The 20,504-nt window shown below is 38.9% G+C and overlaps 2 protein-coding genes across 4 annotated transcripts; one reads left to right on the top strand and one right to left on the bottom strand.

Annotated features, from left to right (window-relative positions):
* Positions 1-1,488: 1,488 nt before the first annotated feature.
* On the bottom strand, positions 1,489-14,680 carry gss (glutathione synthetase). Its single transcript, XM_063883557.1, has 13 exons — positions 14,483-14,680; positions 13,872-14,013; positions 12,675-12,820; positions 12,490-12,565; positions 9,251-9,390; positions 7,498-7,614; positions 6,731-6,811; positions 6,469-6,546; positions 5,882-5,951; positions 4,883-5,077; positions 3,681-3,762; positions 3,320-3,509; positions 1,489-2,460 (listed from the first exon to the last, which is right to left on the bottom strand). The coding sequence occupies exons 2-13, from the start codon at positions 14,001-14,003 to the stop codon at positions 2,337-2,339; spliced, it is 1,431 nt and encodes a 476-aa protein (XP_063739627.1). The 5' UTR covers positions 14,004-14,013; positions 14,483-14,680; the 3' UTR covers positions 1,489-2,336.
* An 89-nt stretch (positions 14,681-14,769) lies between these two features.
* On the top strand, positions 14,770-19,200 carry zgc:103759 (U8 snoRNA-decapping enzyme). 3 transcript variants are annotated; one of them, XM_063908120.1, is made up of 5 exons: positions 14,770-14,865; positions 15,875-16,006; positions 16,880-16,920; positions 18,363-18,603; positions 18,686-19,200. In XM_063908120.1, the coding sequence occupies exons 2-5, from the start codon at positions 15,875-15,877 to the stop codon at positions 18,929-18,931; spliced, it is 660 nt and encodes a 219-aa protein (XP_063764190.1). In that variant the 5' UTR covers positions 14,770-14,865; the 3' UTR covers positions 18,932-19,200. The 3 variants fall into 3 exon arrangements, with proteins under 3 accessions (XP_063764190.1, XP_063764109.1, XP_063764271.1); XM_063908039.1 differs by lacking the exon at positions 14,770-14,865 and adding an exon at positions 15,587-15,683; XM_063908201.1 differs by lacking the exon at positions 14,770-14,865 and adding an exon at positions 15,587-15,683 and having other exon boundaries at positions 18,363-18,610.
* The last annotated feature ends 1,304 nt before the right edge of the window (positions 19,201-20,504 follow it).

The following is a 20,504-nucleotide window of genomic DNA, read 5'->3' as shown; positions in this document are numbered from 1 at the left end:
TACTATACAATGCCTTTTTCTGTATGTATTTCCACATATTATACTGTCGTATTTCTATGAAATTTCGACACATGATACGATGCAATATTTGGGATATTTTCGACATACTATCCTCTGTGTTTTTTTTTCTAAATTTGACATAGTACACTATTCCTTTTTTCTATATTTTGATCAAACAATATTCTATATTTTCGACATACTATACTATGCCTGTTTTGGGGACATACTACACTGTCTTTTTCATGTATATATTTGACATACTATGCCTTTTTTTCTATATTCTAGACATACTATACCAAGCCTTTTTATTTATTCGACATATTACTATGTCATTTTTTACGTGAGCAAGAAGAAAATCTTTAATCCAATCTGGCAAGGAATTCAAAATAGCTCCATAGCAGCAGGCCAAGGAGCAGGAAAGTGCATAGATAATTGAAAATGACCGTCTGCTGGGTTGATTGGATCCTTCTGTCACGTTAGAGTAATGAAGTGCACGATGTGTAAAAAGAAAAACCTTTAATGTGGGGTATTTGGGCACAGCATGGAAAGGCTAGACAATTACATTTAAATTGAATTCTGCAAACAGCAAACACGAATCCAATGAACAAAGACAGGTAACCAGAAATTAAATGCATGCAGACAAAAGACACAGCTGGGGAGGGCAGAGAATACACAGGGGCCTCTGGTGAACACAATCAGCTAATAAAACAGGAGGGAAAGCACAGACAGGAAGTTAAAACAGACATGACACAGGGTTAACATTCTTCAAAATAAAACAGGAAACAGACTTTTACATAAATACCACATTATATACAACATCTTTTTTTGGCATATTTTCTACATATTACTGTGTTTTTGTTTGCATAGTTTCGATATATACTATTACTATTTTTCGACATTCTTTATAGCATGTCATTCTTATAATCCATCCAAAGGAGTATAATCCATTTGCAGGTGAAAAGAACTGTGGTAATTCTAAAGTGAATGACCTTGTTTGACCTGCATGCTAAGTCATGCAGGAGAAGAGGGCTTGGTGTTACGTTCCATATGAATTATTTTAGTTAGCTAGTTACTGAGGAAAGTTAGCCGTTACTCTGTTCTGCGCTAGTTTAAAAGTTGCTGTTTTCAAATTTCTCCTGTTTCAGACATCAAAGGTGTAATACTATAAAAATATAAATACGGTATTTAACCTTAATGGGAAAAATCTTAAAATCACAAGATTATATCACAACAGTGTCATTGGAATTGCTATTTGAGTTGCTTACACTTTACACTAAATAAAAGCACCTTAAGCTTCATTGCTTTAAACAAAAGGTGTTGTAAAAATGAATAGTTTTAGTTTTCAGAATTAGTAGAATATATATTTTTATAGTGATAATGGTAGTACCTTATGTAAATCAGAGAAATAATAACCAACTGCTTTAATTATTAATTAATCATTCAAAGTATCTACTCGCACAAAAACATAATGTTATCCTCTCAAATATAGAGATTTGTTTTTCTGTTTTATTTCATACTAAAGTACATAACTTTGGTTCAATGACAAAACAGTGTTAGACTTCACCTTGGTGTTGTTATCTGACATTGTATGGACCAATCGATTGTCTAGAAAATAACTGGTGTATATACGATAATAATCAGTAGTTGAAGACTTAAGTTTTAAAAGTAAAATGAATCTACAATAAAGAAAGTGAATGAAAACGATAGAATAGAAGCTAATATTTGTTTAAACATCCCAAGGTTAGATAATTACAACATGTCACAGCAACTATGTGTAAAATAAAGTGTTTGTCAGTGTTGTGTTCGTCATAAAAACGAGGCAGCAGTCAGCGGGTTTAAGTTTCTCTGCCATCATTGATTTTAACAAGAATGTTGCATACTTTATGAATGCAGGGCTTCCAGACTGAGAAATGCATGTGTGTTTTAATACAAATACAACAGTGGCATTATGTAAGCAGACATTCAATTAATGGTTTAAAATAACTGAAAAATAACAGACAGGTGTTGGTTTTAAGATTAAAGTACATGAAAGAGGACAATAATTCCATATATTATTTAAATTATTAAAGCGGTTTTTAGACACAACATTTATGTCTTTAGGACATTAGAGAAATAGATCTAGGCACACGGGTTGCCTTGAGGGTGTTTTTGATAGCAGCACTTCACATTAAAAGAAATCATCGTGATATCAAAAATTGAGAAAGATTTGCAGGATAGTTCCTCTACACAGAGTGAAGGCTAGTGTAAAAGGGAGACTCAAATATCCGTCCTTGATTTCATCTTTGTCCGTTCAAGCATTTTCTTTTGGCTGAAGCGGCAGGTACGGATGTCGGGTCTCAGACGAGGAGGGGATTGTCCAGCACCGCCACCCCCGCTGCTACGCCTCCATCCGAGTGTTCTGAACTCTTGGTCCTCAGCAGGTGACCCACACACTCATTCATCACCATGTCGTTACCTTTTCTGTTAGAGACGAAGAGAGGTGAAGAATTAGAAGCGTGAAAGATAAAATAATTACTGTTAACCTAGATTGAAAGTGTAAACTCCCTGACTGACATTAAACATACCTACAGCTCCATCTGCTCGCAGTGCATTTGTGAGAGATTAAGCCTTAGTTTAAACTTAAATCAATTCACTTTTTCTGAAAGTACAAAAAGAGGTAGACCTTCGTTTGTATTCGTTTCTCCTTTGGTTAAAACAATACATATTAATGTGGCAGGATAAATGAAACAAGTGACCATTCAAAAAAACTGGACACGAGAACTCAGGGCCAGATGTTAATACGGAAAAATAAATATTGAGAGTGAAAGACGTAATCATGGAGATAGAAAAGAGAAGTAGCATGTTATTAAGTTGTATTGGAAGAAGGGTTTCTTTGTATCATGCCCCGATTAGCTTTTGTTAGTATCAAATGAGCTCAAACACTCAGATACAGACAGAGAGCAAATAGAGCAACTTTTTTGTTACTTTGACACCAAAGAGTACAGTTTGTAATGATTTCCTTCTCAAAGAAAGCAGGATATCAAAAGCGTGATCTGTATGTGTATTAATGGATTTCATTACCGGCGAACCCACTGGGTTTCATACAGTTTTGGCTGCATTAAAGAAAATATTGATGTGAAAAAAAGAGACAATCCCACAGTGGTGTAGTGGCTGTGGGCAATAGCTCATTTTGTTGTTTGTAATACACAAAAATATCTAAATCCTGCTTTAATAATGTACTACTACAAATGCTTGGTAATATTTACAGTGAGTTGTGTAATGTATAGCCAAATTGCACTATTATTGGTTGGAAATTAAATCAATAGTTTTGATCACACACCTGACGTATGTTCCGAACACTCCCAGTTCACTGAGACAGGTGCTGATCTTGAGAGGAGTGTCTTTTCTCAGCAGGTAGTTCTGCACGGGGGTGGGATGAATGAGATCCATCAGAATATAAGCCGTCCTCTCGGTGCTGTCCTTCACTCCCTGCAGGACCTGGCAGATCTCTGACCCATAGATGTTGTTACCTAGAAATAAACAATATATTAATATACTGCAGCCCCTGCTGTATTCAGAAGCTTTACTTTAACATGGGTATCTCTCAATGCTCCCTGCAGCGGTAACTGTGGAAGCACTACAATGAAGACACTGACATTTCAAAGTCCTCTGGTTTAAGAAACTGTGAATGTGGATCTTACCGCCTCCCTCTCTCTGAGGCTTCAGGACGAACCGGTCTGGTGCTGCCAGCGCCATCGCTACTGTCTTGTCCCCTTCAGGTCCCTAAAGACAACCAGGACAAGGACGAAGGACAAGGACGTAAGTTAATCTATCGCATGAATTAAAAAAGCATCAGCAGCATCAGCAGCACACACTATTTACTTCATCTAATTACTTTGTGGTGTAGCGTGGTGAGTATGCCACTAGGTGTCACTGTTGCATTGTCAAATTCCTGCCGTTTGCCCCTTGAAGTACCCCCTTGAAGGACCCCTTCAAGGGCTGCAAATCTTTTTTTTGTCGGTCCCAATGTATTTCACACTTCCAACTATTTTACAACTTTTTACACACCTTAATTCCTGAAACCACTTGTGTTTGATTTTTTACTTAAATTATTTGTCTTTGTTCATACAGCCCTAATTTGAATTCAGTATACTAATATTTATGCAACGTTTTTCTGATGTCTTTGAAAATGTTGTTTGAGAAAAAACCACGACCAAATACAGCCTGCATTTTTTTAAACCACCCGCTTAAATAATGCTCCGGGCAGTTTGTGTAACTTCAGTGTGTGGGTTCAAGTGAGCATTTTTTTGTTTTGTAGTTTTAATTTTGCAAATCATTATCACAGTTAGTTCTAAGCTATTATTTGTTTTTATGTAAATAACTTTTTTAAACAATTTTTAATTTTGTCTGGTAGTTATTTTAACATACATGTTCTATTTTCAACATTGCATTATTGTTTTGGAACGGTGTTTTATTTCAAAACATTTTTCAATTTTTATTTTGCAATACCCAACCTTTGATGCTCTAGTTATTTATGGTCATGTTGATATTTTTTCTAGAATTCATTTGGCCTGGTAGGTATACTTTCAAAAATAAATAAAATGATATATATTCTTCCTAAGTTAAATTATTGTTAGAGAAAGGGGTTCATTCTAATTCTTGTAATTATCTAGCAAAACTGGAAGGCTGTGATTATTTATTTGAAATGATCATTTTAAAGGCTATGAAGCTATCTGCTACTGTGACAGAGTACATCCTACGATAAAAACCTGTTATGGTCTCATCCACAGCCCCTAACCCCACAACACAGAGTTCCATGGGAGTGCAGAGCGACCAGAGGAAGCGGGGTGTGTATAAAACCGCTCAATCACAACGCTGCACGCAGCACGTCTTGTTTCCTCACCAGGTCCAGAGTGTAGAGGCCAGTGAACGTCGCTCTGATCTGTTCCACTACTTGGGCCTGGTCGGGGAAGAACTTCTCCAGAACTCCAGGTCTAGCGAGCACCTGCTGGACCTTCTTGGTTCCGGCCAGGTGAGTGCTGATGTTGGGACACTTCACAGCCAGAGAGCGCTCCATCATCAGACGAGCATCCCAGTCCTACAACAAAACACAAATAAAAGAACAACAACATGATGTTTTCCTTTTCTTCAAGCGTGAACTCTGAAACATACAGTATATTTACCCAGCCAATGATTGAACAGAAATGGATTTAGACATGGCTTGATAAATAAAATTTACATTTGAGCCCAAATTTTGGACCAGTTCCCACATGCTGTAACTAGTTGCTGCATTTGACCAGTGGTGTAAGGAGGAATGAGCTATATATTGGGTTGTTATCTAGCTGTTTTTGTTTGACGTAAATGAATCATTATTTATCAGTTGTTTACGTTTCTATGCTTTTATTTTGAAGGAGGTGTTGCACCTGGTGATTAGTATACATTTGAGACAGGTGGTGGTGGGATTGGCAAGACTAGCATATGTTTTTTTTCCAGGAGAAACAGCCAGAAAGGAAGAAAGAGATAAAGACCATAGTTATACTTATATTATTGGAAATACTTCAATAAACGGAGGAAAGAATATTCTGCCTGGACACTGGACATTATTCCCTGCGTAAGATTTCTGGTGCTCCAGTGGCAGTTTTAGTTTAAGTTGTGTTTTTCTGTTTCATTTCTTTGATTAGTCGCTACAGTCACTATGTATTGCACTTAATACTTCTACGACACTGCAATTCAAACGGAAATATTGTATACTTTTTACCTAACTAGATATTACCTATCTTACAGCTTTAATCTCTTTACAAATTACTTGTATTGCATAAAAACACAACAGTTAAAACATATATGTTTTATAACGGTCATAACTTCCACAATACAAATACAATTTCAAGTGTAGACTGAAGACCTTTTCAGAAATGTAGTTCTGAGGCATGTAGCCGTTCCTGAAGTACACCACAGCAACCTCTTGGCCATCTCTGCAATAATACAAATAAAAATGCACGTTAAAGAAGCACTATCATGATCAACTCCAGGTTCAGATTTGTATTTTCTCTCTCTACTGGGACATGTCTCCATGCTTTAATGTTCAAAAAGCTCTTTATTGTTCTCAGACTGCCTGTGCTGCTGCACCTCTGTTCCCCCTCCGTCTGAAACCAGAGCCCAGTCTGATCTGATTGGTTAGGCGACAGGCGCTGTTGTGATTGGTAAACCCCTTAGAAATGTCCCGCCACTTAGCCTATCACGTACAATGTGTTGAAGTGCTAGCCAATAGAAGCGCAAATGTTACATAGTGATGTCGTTATCTTACGAAAGTAAACAAAAGAGTCCAGCTTGAGGTGTCTTGGGCAGGGGGGAGTGTGTGTGCGAGAGAAACTCCTACTGGAGGGAACTTTGGGATTTTAGCCTTTGCGGACCATTACCATGCATATAAACCTATATAATACACCCCTATGGATACTTCATAACACATTTATTTATTTACATTGAACTTACACAAATAGCCTCTTGTCCTGATCGAGGGAGCCTGTTTTAGAAACATCTTCGAACCGTCTTCTCATTGTGGGAATGTTCCTGAAACACAGGGACAATAGGGGGGCTGGTTACAAAAAGACAAACAACTTGTTGCAGACCATTCAAATGCAATTATGGCATGACAAGACAGAAACCACATGTGGAACAACACGTTCCAGCTCGTCAGGTTTGTTCCATTGATTTAGCATTTGTTAACATCCTAAACCAGCTCCTCCAAACTCACCTGTTCCAGAGCTCTTTCTCAACGTATCGGTGATCAAAGATGTTCCTCTGGACCTCTTCCACCAGGAACATGACGACTGCTCTGTAATGACAGCAATTACTCCTGTCAATCACTCTCACTGCTACTCTGTATTCTTTGTAAGGAGAATGAATTTACTCTGCACATCTTAAATGAGTATGAATGAAACAGTAAGGACGTCAATTCAGGATGTACTTTATGGAGGTCGATTTGTCTCAGTATTATTTGTGTGAATAGATCGACAATCAGTGTGTGAATGTTTAATCAGTTAATGCAAAATACTTAACACAAATGCAAAAAAAAAGGTTGTAGACACAAAAGAAATGGCTGGAAATCTAAAATAAAGATCTGCTTTATACGAACAAATTCCTGATTTTTTTTTATTGTTGATTTACATTAAATGTTGAGTATTTGTGAATATCTTTCCAACATCTGAAATCGTCATTCGGCCATTTTTGGAGCTCAATCTCCTGTCCGCATTTCAAAGTAAGAGCATACTGTGGCTAGTAACATGCATTCTTTATTTTATTATGTAAATGGGACACCGTCAATATCAGTGTGTGTTAATGGTTGCATCTTTTTTATCTAGCACACACTCTTGTATCCATTTCTGTTTGAGTTGGCTTGTTAAGTCAGCTACAGCAAAGTCAACCTTTAGGCTGCTTTGTATGTATTCTTTCAGATGAGTAAAAGTCCCAATGCACAAATACACTTGAGACAAATCTACCTCCATTGACTTTAATTCTTACTTCTCTGATCCGTAGAGCTCCCAGGCTTTAGCCAAACCCCGGGCCAGCCCCGCTGCAGGGTTGTTGTCTAGAATCCGCTCGCTCTCCTTCAGCTGCCCGGCCGCCTTCAGGATGTGTCTGAGAAAAAAGATGAACAACACTTACATCAATTTCAATAAAAGTTCATAATAAAAAAATAAAAACACAGGAAAACTTTTTGCTTTAAAATGGAATACTATTTAAGTCAATACCAAATAAAGAAATGAATATGCCTTTAAAATGAATAAATATGGCTATAAATGAAATAGATATGGCTAGGACATAAAAAAAATGAGGAAATACAGTGGGGCAAAAAAGTATTTAGTCAGCCACCAATTGTGCAAGTTCTCCCATTTAAAAAGATGAGAGGCCTGTAATTTTTATCATAGGTATACCTCAACTATGAGAGACAGAATGAGAAAACAAAATCCAGGAAATCACATTGTAGGATTTTTAAAGAATTTATTTTCTAATGATTGTGGAAAATAAGTATTTGGTCAATAACAAAAGTTCATCTCAATACTTTGTTATATACCCTTTGTTGGCAATGACAGAGGTCAAACGTTTTCTGTAAGTCTTCACAAGGTTTTCACACACTGTTGCTGGTATTTTGGCCCATTCCTCCATGCAGATCTCCTCTAAAAGGTGCAAAAAGTTCTATTTTGGTTTCATCTGACCATATGACATTCTCCCAATCCTCTTCTGGATCATCCAAATGCCCTCTAGCAAACTTCAGACGGGCCTGGACATGTACTGGCTTAAGCAGGGGGACACGTCTGGAACTGCAGGATTTAAGTCCCTGGCGGCGTAGTGTGTTACTGATGGTAGCCTCTGTTACTTTGGTCCCAGCTCTCTGCAGGTCATTCACTAGGGTCCCCCCGTGTGGTTCTGGGATTGTTGCTCACCGTTCTTGTGATCATTTTGACCCCACGGGGTGAGATCTTGCGTGGAGCCCCAGATCGAGGGAGATTAGCAGTGGTCTTGTATGTCTTCCATTTTCTAATAATTGCTCCCACAGTTGATTTCTTCACACCAAGCTGCTTACCTATTGCAGATTCAGTTTTCCCAGCCTGGTGCAGGTCTACAATTTTGTCTCTGGTCTCCTTTGACAGCTCTTTGGTCTTGGCCATAGTGGAGTTTGGAGTATGACTGTTTGAGGTTGTGGACAGGTGTCTTTTATACTGATAACGAGTTCAAAAAGGTGCCATTAATACAGGTAACGAGTGGAGGACAGAGGAGCCTCTTAAAGAAGAAGTTACAGGTCTGTGAGAGCCAGAAATCTTGCTTGTTTGTAGGTGACCAAATACTTATTTTACCGAGGAATTTACCAATGAATTCATTAAAAATCCTACAATGTGATTTCCTGGATTTTGTTTCTCATTCTGTCTCTCATAGTTGAGGTATACCTATGATAAAAATTACAGGCCTCTCTCATCTTTTTAAATGGGAGAACTTGCACAATTGGTGGCTGACTAAATACTTTTTTGCCCCACTGAACATATAGAAATGCTTTAAATAAATACATATAGAAAGGATTAACTATATTTATAAATTAATTCATATTTTTTTGTCAGCTGAAACAAATTAATGTGGAAATATAAAAAAAATAAACATTCGGATTACAAAAAAGTCATTATGGAAGCAATTTTTCGAGCTATCTATTTTTTTTATACATATACATGTTTTCCTTAAATAAATGAAAGAACAGTCTATATATGAAATGCTAATAACTGACCGGTGTACATCTGGCGTGCGTGATGAGAGCCCTCCGAAGCTGGCGGCGATGGTGTTGATCTCGATCTGCTTCAGAGAAGACGAGCCGTCCGCTGCCTGGTCCAGCATGTAGTCTGACCGATTGAGACCCAGCACAACAGGCTGGAGAGAAGTTCAAGATCTCCAGTCAGAAAACTCAGATACCCAAAGCTTTAGCTTCTCTGTTTTAAGCAATATCTGTTTTTCTTTGTGTTTACAGGATAGTACATTTATAAAGTGACGGTTTTGACCATTTATTTGACAAAGTTAGCTATTTAAAGAAAAATCTGAAGGCCATTTTTAACTATTTTCTGATATACAGTGGGGAGAACAAGTATTTGATACACTGCCGATTTTGCAGGTTTTCCCACTTACAAAGCATGTAGAGGTCTGTAATTTTTATCATAGGTACACTTCAACTGTGAGAGACGGAATGCAAAACAAAAATCCAGAAAATCACATTGTATGATTTTTAAATGACTAATTTGCATTTTATTGCATGACATAAGTATTTGATCACCTACCAGTCAGTAAGAATTCCAGCTCTCACAGACCTGCTAGTTTTTCTTTAAGAAGCCCTCCTGTTCTCCACTCATTACTTGTATTAACTGCACCTGTTTGAACTTGTTACCTGTATAAAAGAGACCTGTCCACACACTCAATCAAACAGACTCCCACCTCTCCACAATGGCCAAGACCAGAGAGCTGTGTAAGGACATCAGGGATAAAATTGCTTGGTGAGAAGGCAACAACTGTTGGCGCAATTATTAGAAAATGGAAGAAGTTCAAGATGACGGTCAATCTCCCTCGGTCTGGGGCTCCATGCAAGATCTCACCTCGTGGGACATCAATGATCATGAGGAAGGTGAGGGATCAGCCCAAAACTACACGGCAGGACCTGGTCAATGACCTGAAGAGAGCTGGGACCACAGTCTCAAAGAAAACCATTAGTAACACACTATACCGTCATGGATTAAAATCTTGCAGCGCACGCAAAGTTCCCCTGCTCAAGCCAGCGCATGTCCTGGCCCATCTGAAGTTTGCCAATGACCATCTGGATGATCCAGAGGAGGAATGGGAGAAGGTCATGTGGTCTGATGAGACAATAATAGAGCTTTTTGGTCTGAACTCTACTCGCCGTGTTTGGAGGAAGAACAAGGATGAGTACAACCCCAAGAACACCATCCCAACCGTGAAGCATGGAGGTGTATAAACGTCATTCTTTGGGGATGCTTTTCTGCAAAGGGGAAAAGACGACTGCACCGTATTGAGGGGAGGATGGATGGGGCCATGTATCGCAAGTTCTTGGACAACAACCTCCTTCCCTCAGTAAAAGCATTGAAGATGGCTCGTGGCTGGGTCTTCCAGCATGACAACGACCCAAAACACACAGCCAGGGCAACTAAGGAGTGGCTCCGTAAGAAGCATCTCGAGGTCCTGGAGTAGCCTAGCCAGTCTCCAGACCTGAACCCATAGAAAATCTTTGGAGGGAGCTGAAAGTCCGTATTGCCCAACGACAGCCCCGAAACCTGAAGGATCTGGAGAAGATCTGTATGGAGGAGTGGGCCAAAATCCCTGCTGCAGTGTGTGCAAACCTGGTCAAGAACTACAGGAAACATCTGATCTCTGTAATTGCAAACAAAGGTTTCTGTACCAGATATGAAGTTCTGTTTTTCTGATGTATCAAATACTTGTGTCATGCAGTAAAATGCAAATTAGTTACTTAAAAATCATACAATCTGATTTTCTGTGTGGGTTTTTGTTTTAGATTCCGTCTCTCACAGTTGAAGAGTACCTATGATAAACATTACAGACCTCTACATGCTTTGTGAGTGGAAAAACCTGCAAAATCGGCAGAGTATCAAATACTTGTTCTCCCCTGTATTAGTTGTTTTTTTAGTAAGTATGCATTATTACATTAACTAAGGAAACAATCCGCACGTCTATCATAAGCATGTTATTATTAGTAGCAGACCTGATTTTTTTTTGAGTAGCAGGCCAGTGTGGTCAAGCCACCTGAAAGGCTAACAGACTGAAAACTGAGAAATAAAGTTACATTCCCCTTGCCTAGCACATGCATACAGTTAAACCAATTACATTTCCAACTACTAATAAAAGAGTTTATGACTTCATTTGGATGAAAAAAGCTCTATAAAACGTCAATCCAGGCGTTTACAGGACTACTGAATGATCAGCCTCTTTCCTGTATTGTAAGTTTATGCAAACCGGTTGAGTTTTTTGTATTTGTTTTACTATGTTGATGATCACTGCCTTGCAAACATGCAGAGTATAACACACCATAGCTTTTGTTAAATTGCAGAAATTGTGACCTTAAGGGCTTAGTTCAAATTTCATTTTACTGCACAATATAAATATATCATAGTCTATTTACATTTACATGTATATCGCCTTCTTTTTTTACTGTTTTTATTTTATTTGTATTTGCTTGCACATTTTGCAAAATTCTCTTGCACTATTTTATTTCTATTCTGTTATTTCTCTCACTATTTGTATTGGTTTTATGTTCACGTTGCATTGTTGTAGGAGCCTGGGACTTAAGCTTGTCATTGCTATATCTACACTGTAGCTTCTGTTCATATGACAATAAAGCTTTGAATCTTGAATCTTTGAAACTGAAAACCCATTACAAAGGCTGAAAACACATATTGCTTTTGTATTAAAATAAACAAATGCTAAATGCTATTTGTTTGGCAATTACATTTATATTAGTTTCTATGCATTCTTGATGCTGCGAGATGATCACACTCACTGGTTATCTTTATAATCTAGTAATCATGCTATCAAATGTATGCATTCTAAATATCCTCCATCGTTTCATAAAAAAAAACAAATTCCTCGTTTGTCGGTAAGGAATGCACCCCAAAACAACAGATAATCTTTAATCTATCCAGATTAATATAGGACCGAGATAAAAATAGTAGGTATTTTTTGAGGATCAATTCATTTGTTAAGGATATGTAGCTCTTTAGTTGTTGTTTTTTTCCTGTCCTTATATTGTAATCATTGCATTTTCTTTTTAGTTAGCATTAGCAATAAATGTTATCATGCTGAACAACAAAGCTTAGCGGTGGTGACGTGAAGTCATCTGACAGGGATGTGGTTTGTTTATAGTCCTAACGTTAGCTTTGTAATTCTTGGGATTGCATTTACGCTTAAAAAATCATAAAAGCCGGTGTTAATACGAGGAGATTATCCACACACCTGAGACCTTCCTTCTTTTAGGATTTGTTGGTGGATCTTGAACAACTTCGCCGTGAAATCATCCACTGCAATGGTGCTGTAAACAAAGGAAGTCAACATGTTAAAATCCTGGAATCCAATCCATCAAAATCAAATCAAGGTGTCACAGATTCAGAGGAAGTCCCTTTATTGTTATCACATGCTACCTGGCTAGAGCCTCCTGCAGGAATTCAGCATCCTGGCTGATCTTGTCCACCAGCGTGTTGAAGTGAGTTTGCACCGCCAGCGCCTGGGAGAACACAGCCTCCGGTACCGGTGTGGGGAAGAGTGTGAATGGAGCGTACGTCACCGACTGGAAAACAAAGTGTAAAAACAGAAAAGAATGCTCATCATGAATCCCTGCGATTGCAAACACAGGCTTAATGAAGATCTGTCCCAAATCCTGTGCTCTAAATTCCTAACATTTCTGCCCATTGACTACGCCTGTTTTGACACCCCTGGCTTAACAGCACTCTGGAATGTAGCTCAGGGGGTTAGTGCGATCTTTTTTGCAAATCAGGGGTGCAGCAGTTGGATCCCACCATCTGCAATCAACATGTCCAGGGGGTCTTGGGCAAGAAACTCAACCCTACATTGCTCATGTAGGCCGGTCTATGGCAGTGTGGTTATGCAAGTGGCTTTGGATAAAAGCATTAGCTAAATACCATATAATGTTATAATGTAATGAATGGAATCGTGTCCTCTTACTAGCTGTGGCTTACCTTATGAACTGATTGGACTTATATATATTTAGCTGCTTGAGTAAAAAAATAACTATTGCGGTTGTATGTATGTAGAAGAACTGCTGCAGCGTCCTTTCATTGGCAGATTAACTGTTTGCTAGTTTGTTCCAGTGTTTTTATGGCTATGTCCTTTGTGCATAGGCTATATTACTTGAATAGTTACTTTATTACAGGGCTCATACTGCGTACAACTATTTCTCTCTGTGTATTGAACGTTGTGGTCCTGCAACCTTTTAGTTATGGCAAAGAAATTTGAGGGTAAAAGCCAACAGTTACAATATGACAGAGACGAAGCAACAGTAGTAATAGGTAAGTGTTGCAAAATTGTGATTTGGTAGTAAGTGATTTTATAGCCCTGACAAAGGTCAGCTATTGTAACCCTGACGCTGGTGTTTCCATTGTCTTACTCTTACCCATCTTACTCGAATTATATGATAATGACCAAGCAATAACAACTGGTATGTGATTAATGTAGCATCATAAGAGAGACAGCTGATGAAAGAGGATTTGAATTATGCAAATCAGGTCATTAAATGCTCAGATCTCAAAGCCAGTGTTTACTGCACAACATTATCTTCATACTCATCATGCAGGTGAACTTAAAAAGTGTTCATGTCCTACCTCTGATGAGTTGGGGGTCTCTTGGATCCTCATTAGAACCCCCTTCAGCAGTGCTGTATCTTTTGCCACTACTGCCAAGTTTTCTAATAGTGTAGTATTCATCCTTATCTTCTCTGGTATTGCGTTGGCCATTTTGATTCACCTGTCATGGAAACAAACAGAAGATTATAGGAAACATGTTCAGTCAATTTGAAAATCATAGCAGGTAACAATTTTGTAAATTGATAGCGAGGATAACATTTTATTTAGAATAACATATCATAACCTAAGTCAGTAAATAATCTGCACACTCTTTTTGAACATACCTGCTAAAAACTAAAACTACACCAAGGCTTCAAGTAGTCTACTACAAACTAGCCTACCAAAAAGATCATGTTTAATGCATAGTTTTAAAGCACTTTTAAGGCGAAACATACTCCATACAGTAAGCCCAGTAATACATTTCATTAAGTTGCTTCCTGTGTAGAACTTGTGTTAGAAAGCTAAGCTAGAAAAAACAAATCTAACCTAAACCCCACCATAGTTGTATCCAAACAGCAGGTTAACACTTTAAATTGAACATATGGGCTGTATAGGCTGAACACCTTTGTTAGTAGCTAGTTGATATCTACCTTCAAGCTAGCCGGTTTGTCCAGTCGTTGTTCCTCGTCCTTCTCAACAAGTCTCACAGCACAAAGTGTAACTGTCTGTGGACCAGGTTATACCTCTTATAGAGGTACACTATGCTTAGTAACGTGTAAAATCCAGTTCCTGTATTCTATAGTCCGGATCTGCTGCGCTCCAAACATTCAGTAGCCACGAAGCGGCAGGCGCCTTCTATTGGTTAAACACACTGACGTTACAATTTACACTGACTTGTTCCGCCAATCAGCCCTCACTACGTCACCAAACGCTTTTAGTGAAGTAGAGCTACTGGGCTCAAAAATGCTGACTGAAGAATGAAACAGCACTTTGTTGAAGTGTGTTACCTGGGAAAGAGGAGTTTCTTCTACAGGTAATATGTGTGGCTCATAAGATTTTAAAGAGATTCAAATATCAACATATTACACCGTTTTGTTTCGTTTTCTGAACTGCACTGCAGACATCATAAAACAAACATATAAGAACTAACAACATGTTTCCAAACAGTAATATATAGGTGTGCAGTTGTTTCACAAGGATCACAGAAAGAGCATGCATCTCTAGCCTTTTTCATAATCTAATATCTTGAAGAGATGGAATGGAAAAAAAGTCCACTTGCCATTTCCTATTTACAGCTACTCGATATTTGATCATATCTGTTGGGTAAATATCACAACATAAACAGAAATCGCATTCATAAGAGCACATATTTTGAGTGCTAAAGATTGAGAAAGAAAGAACATCTGTATAAAGTATAAATATGGATCAATTAATTGTTTAACTAAAGGCATTATTGTCATTGCCATTCTGTGAAAATATAGAATTGTTTCGAAGTCTATGAGACGAAGAATAAGTTACACACTGACTATAAACACAATTTTTAAACTTATAGTTAATAAGATATTCAGCTTTAGAATAATAAATAAATATGGAAATATACTGGAGCCATACCAAAAATAAGAATTGCTGGTAGAGATATGTTATAGGCTCCATTAATGCTAAGTGAAAAGTTCTGTTAGGGCCAGGGATTCCCCAGCTGTCGCCCCCCTCCACACCAGCAGAGAGAGCCAAAGCTGTTTTAATAAAAATCACAAGGGTCTTCCTGTTAGCTTCCTGGTTCTGCTGCATAGCATTCCATAAGCTTTTCTGCATATAAACCTACAGCCCTTCAAGCTAACCAGTTTCAGTCAGGTTAGCATACGAGGGGGGAAAGGGGTAAAGCATGGAAAGCATGTAAAGGGTGTACCTGGGGGGGGGGGGGGGGGGGGTTGTACTTGGATGATGTCACATTGGCAGCACATAAGGGGACAGCCGTGCATAACGATCATTGAGCACTGAACTGTATCTGTAATTTTGCTCTGTGTTTCTGTGTAAACTTGTAGATGGCGAGTGGACAGCTGTCCAGGGCGGGGGCGTTGGCATGCACAGGCTGCAGGCATGCGTGTCACGTGATGCTCTACTGTGACACGAAAACTCAGCTGTTTGGGAGAATTCCAATCAGACATATCATACTGGTGAGGAAAAGCACTCTGGGTGTGTCTGTGTGCAGATGCAGGTGTTTAAAAGGGATAGTTTGGATTGTTGGATCTAGGGTTATGTGACACAATTATCCATAGTCAGTATGTCCTCTTTAAAACCAACAGATTCCACTTAGAAAAACAGTCACTTTGATTAACAGAAACACTGTGTTGCTGGTCTTACGCTGCCTCAATCAGTTTGATTATGTGACTTAAAATATCTCAAAATACCCGTTCCCATCCTGGAGATCCCAATCCCCACGAGGGGCTTCATGGTTGGGTCACAAGGCCTTTTTAATAAATACAGTTAGCTTTCTTCTCATTCATTAATATATGTAAAGGAACCATAAGTGTTATATTTAAAGTTTAGATTATTACTAAAGATTAGAGCACGGTATAGTCCTAGCCTTACCTCTTTGTTAATCAGACTCGTCCTGCGTTAGAAAGTATGCAGAACAAAACAATCAAAATGGCAAAAAAAAAAAAAAAAAAGGTTAATTGTTAGGTAAAATAAAATATGTCACTTTGTCAGGGGTGGTCAGTTTATTCAAGAATAGAAATGGGGTAAAAACCAAATATTCACAAAAGATTAATGAAGCATTAGACCAGCAACTCCTTTGTGCTGCAACATAAAAAGAATATAGTATACATGTAACATACATTTAATCCGATCATGACATTATTTAGGTGGCTGAGACATGTTTTACTGCTGCCCTCCTTTACAGCAGTGCATTACTTAGCTCCCTGCTTGTACTCCTGCGTGTTTTTCCAAACTGGGGTGTTTTTTGATAAAGCACCTCTGCCTCTGTATGTGTGTGTGTATGCATCAGTGTGTGAGTGTATAACAGCCTCTGTCACTTCCCACTGCAGATGCAGATGCGCTTTGACGGTCTGCTGGGTTTCCCTGGAGGGTGAGTCTTTCCTGGTGCTGCTTTTTTTTCATCCTTTTATGTGCACACACAGGTATGTTTAGCTCAGCTTTGTAGATCTCTTGTTTGCTTCACAGATGAGCCCTGTCAAAAGATATAAATCTGAACAAACATTCACACATTGTGTCTGGAATACTCCAATGAAGAAACCTTGTTTTCTGCAAGGTGCTTTATCTTGCCCTATAAAGAACAAAAAAACATTAACTGCCAGACATGTCCTGCTTAATTGGTCTTCAACTTTAAAGGGAACACTTGTGCCTTTGTGTCTGTGATTTACACTTCCAAAATTTTTGGGCATGATTCGCCAACACTGAAATTATGTAACAACAATTATGAGAAAATATGAACAAAGAATGGTCAGAAGCAACACGTCCCATTGTTACTCAATATACTGTATATATACAGTATTTTACTTTTAAATTGTATTACTATACTGTGTTAGCAGCAAGTATATATCAAATCTACATTACCTTAAAACTAGTACAATTCCCATTAGTGTCAGCTGTGGGTGTTTAGTGCTAATAAGGGTGAATATTAGCATGCTAACATGCTAAACCAGAATGGTGAACGCGGTAAATGTTATACCTGCTAAACATTTGCAGGTTAGCATGCTAATGTTTAGCAGGTATAACATAATGGTGCCTTAAGTTTAAAGCACCATTATGCTTACACGTGGTAGTGTCTGTAACTGTTGAAACTGTTAAAGATCTTGCAGAACCTGTTGTGATCGATGACTTTTCCTTACCTTAATCATTTAAAAACAATTCCATACCGTAACCATTGTGCGACACTACAAACTTACAAATCTGCTCTAGAAGCTAGACTCTAGTAAATAGCATGTATAGTACAAGAGGATAAGTCATCCATAACGATATGTTTTAATCCCTCTCTGTCCCTTTTTACATTTTGATTTGTTTTTGTGTTTTGCGAGATATTTTGAAATGTGACTATTTTTTTAAGGGGGTATATTATGCTTTTGGGGGTTCACTGTGAAACACTCAGTCTTCTATTGGCTTGCACTCCAACACATCTTAGGTCATGGGCTAAGAGGCAGAACGTCTCTAAGCGGGTGACCGATCACAACAGAGCTGGCCAGCTAATCAATCAGAGCAGACTGGGCTCTGGTTTCAGACAGAGGGTGAAAAGATATTGTAGCACAGGCAGTACGAGAAAAATAAAGACCTCTTTAAACATTAAAACATGGGAACTTGACACAGTAGAGGCACAAAATACAAATATGAACCTGAAAATGAGCATGATAGGGCCCTTTTGATTCCTCAACCAACTTGTGTTTGGGGTTTTAAAATTGAATTACCTTTCAATCAGTTTGATTTATTTACACCTGCTCCGAGGAGTCTCTAGAGAACAACACAGTGGACATTGTTTATTGACTTTCTAATCTCATCCCATGTCCCACACCTCAGGTATGTTACCCCTTCGGAGGAGACCCTGGAGGCGGGGCTCAGCAGGGAATTGTTGGAGGAGTTGGGCGTTGCTCTTCCTATTTTGGCAGAAGATCATGTGGACTGCTGCCAGGCCCCTGCTTCCTCCCATTCGTCCACCTCCCGTCTTATAACCCACTTCTACGTGAAGAAGATGGAGGAGGAACAGATAAAGGAGGTGGAGAAAGAGGCTGCATCCACTGCAACCGATCACGGACAGGAGGTAACGTGTGAGTCCTTTTCCTTCCAGAATGACTGAGCCATTTACTTCATGCTCTGCTCCTCATCAACTCTTCTCTCTCCAGGTTCTGGGAATGGTCAGAGTCCCTCTCTACACCACGAAAAATGGGGGGGGCCTTGCGCCTTTTCTTTCGCACTCATTCATCGGCAACGCTCGCTCGCAGTTGGTGGACTCTCTGCTGCGCCTCGACATGATCGCCCCTGAGGAGTTGCACAAAGCCCTCGGGCATTCTCTAAAGCTATCCACACACAGCGGAGAGGACCTGCAGGCGGCCCTTACACGAACAGAGGCGAAGAGGAAACGGTTCTGAAACAAACCTGCACCAGCACTTCCTCTCCAGAGATACAATGTGGCCCTTAGCGACACAATACTTGACTCACACTTAATCCTAATCACACACACACATACAAACACACACACACACACACACACACAAACACAAACACAAACACAAACACACAGTGTCATGGTGATTCTGAGCTGGTGACTCATAATTGCCTCATGCATCAAACAGTTTGGAGAAAACATTATCATCTGCTCCCCCCATTAATGTAAATAAAATAATTTAACTGAAAATTATATTTGGACTTCTTCTGTCATTTTACTTCTGCCGTGGACTTCACACAGAAAAAATGTAAAAACCACTTATGTAATGCCACAATATGCACAATATGGCGAAAACTATTTCCAACACTCTGTTATGCAACAAATCTAACAATGAAATGAACACGGAAAGTACCAATAAAAAAACAATGATGGAGTCGCAGTTTAACTGCTACTCTCTTTCACCAAACTCATGAAATCTCAGAGCATTTAGATGGTCAAAATTAAACGTTCAAACCAATAACTTATCCTGGCAGGACAATCATGCACTGGCCCCTTTCACGCCCCTCATTAAAGGGGCCCTATTGTACTAAGGAAGTCAATAAAGGATCCGAATCGAGGCGTTTCTGGCAGTGGGGGGAGTGTCTGAAAGGATCTTTGGATATTAGCCTTTGCAGACCATTGACATGCACAAAAAAGGGAAAGGCAAAACTCTAAAAAGCGAAATAGGGCATATTTAAACTGACATTGCTGTGACAATATAAAAAAAGCTTGATGAAAAAAACAAACCATGACAATAAACAGGCACATATACGACATTGCACAGGGCAGTGCTACCTTATATGGTAATGCATAGGCGCCCTGTGCTAGTCTATAATCACAAAGATCAAAGGGGCAGCAGGGAATACTCTCTTTACAATCAGCTAGACTTCTTTGTGTCTGCTCTCAGTTTCTGTGGTTTCATTTACGAAGTTATTGCGCCGGCGCCGGTGCAATCCAAGGATTAATTACGTCCGTGACATACCGTATAGCCTACGGGCGAGGATTTGATTTTGTTTAAGTGTACCCTCGGTGCACATAACGCGCCTGCACCAGATGTTAGTAACCTCATTCCCAGGCAATAATGCTGGCGGTGAGCGAAGGCAGAGACATGATGCTGCCTAATGTTCATCATACCTACTGTACTGTTAGTGTACGATGTGTATCTGTCCTCCATCTGTTTATTTGCAGGTGACATATTGGATATATTACATGGTTTACTATATAGGGCTAGACTAATAAACTTGATTACTAATTCCAAGTCTTCCTCTGCGAAGTATGATGTTTTGTGAATTATGGCCTATTTAGATTAAAAAAAATGAAAGTAAAGCCAGGCCTTAGGACATAGCTCCCTGATTGACAAATCACTACCACTGTACGGTTGAAAGAAACTATTATTTTTATTGTTGATTAATTGTTTGTTCCCAGAAATACAGGGAAATGTCAGACCCAATTCTGCAGAATCCATTGTGATGCCTTCAAATGTCTTGTTTTGTCACTCCTTAACTAAAAGATGTTCA

This window comes from Eleginops maclovinus, chromosome 1, assembly GCF_036324505.1.
Source record: "Eleginops maclovinus isolate JMC-PN-2008 ecotype Puerto Natales chromosome 1, JC_Emac_rtc_rv5, whole genome shotgun sequence".
Lineage (NCBI taxonomy): Eukaryota > Metazoa > Chordata > Actinopteri > Perciformes > Eleginopidae > Eleginops > Eleginops maclovinus.
The sequence above is the reverse complement of the archived record's forward strand: the minus strand, read 5'-3'. Positions and strand labels throughout refer to the sequence as shown.

Excerpts from the sequence above, each read along its gene's own strand:
- gss (XM_063883557.1), bottom strand. The coding sequence starts at position 14,003 with ATGGCCAACGCAATACCAGAGAAGATAAGGATGAATACTACACTATTA. Across the intron at positions 9,391-12,489 it reads TAAAAGAAGGAAGGTCTCAG|CCTGTTGTGCTGGGTCTCAA; the intron begins GTGTGTGGATAA and ends ACTTCTCTCCAG. Across the intron at positions 2,461-3,319 it reads GTGTTCGGAACATACGTCAG|AAAAGGTAACGACATGGTGA; the intron begins GTGTGTGATCAA and ends CGTCTCTAACAG.
- zgc:103759 (XM_063908120.1), top strand. The coding sequence starts at position 15,875 with ATGGCGAGTGGACAGCTGTCCAGGGCGGGGGCGTTGGCATGCACAGGC. Across the intron at positions 16,007-16,879 it reads CAATCAGACATATCATACTG|ATGCAGATGCGCTTTGACGG; the intron begins GTGAGGAAAAGC and ends TTCCCACTGCAG. Across the intron at positions 16,921-18,362 it reads CTGCTGGGTTTCCCTGGAGG|GTATGTTACCCCTTCGGAGG; the intron begins GTGAGTCTTTCC and ends CCCACACCTCAG.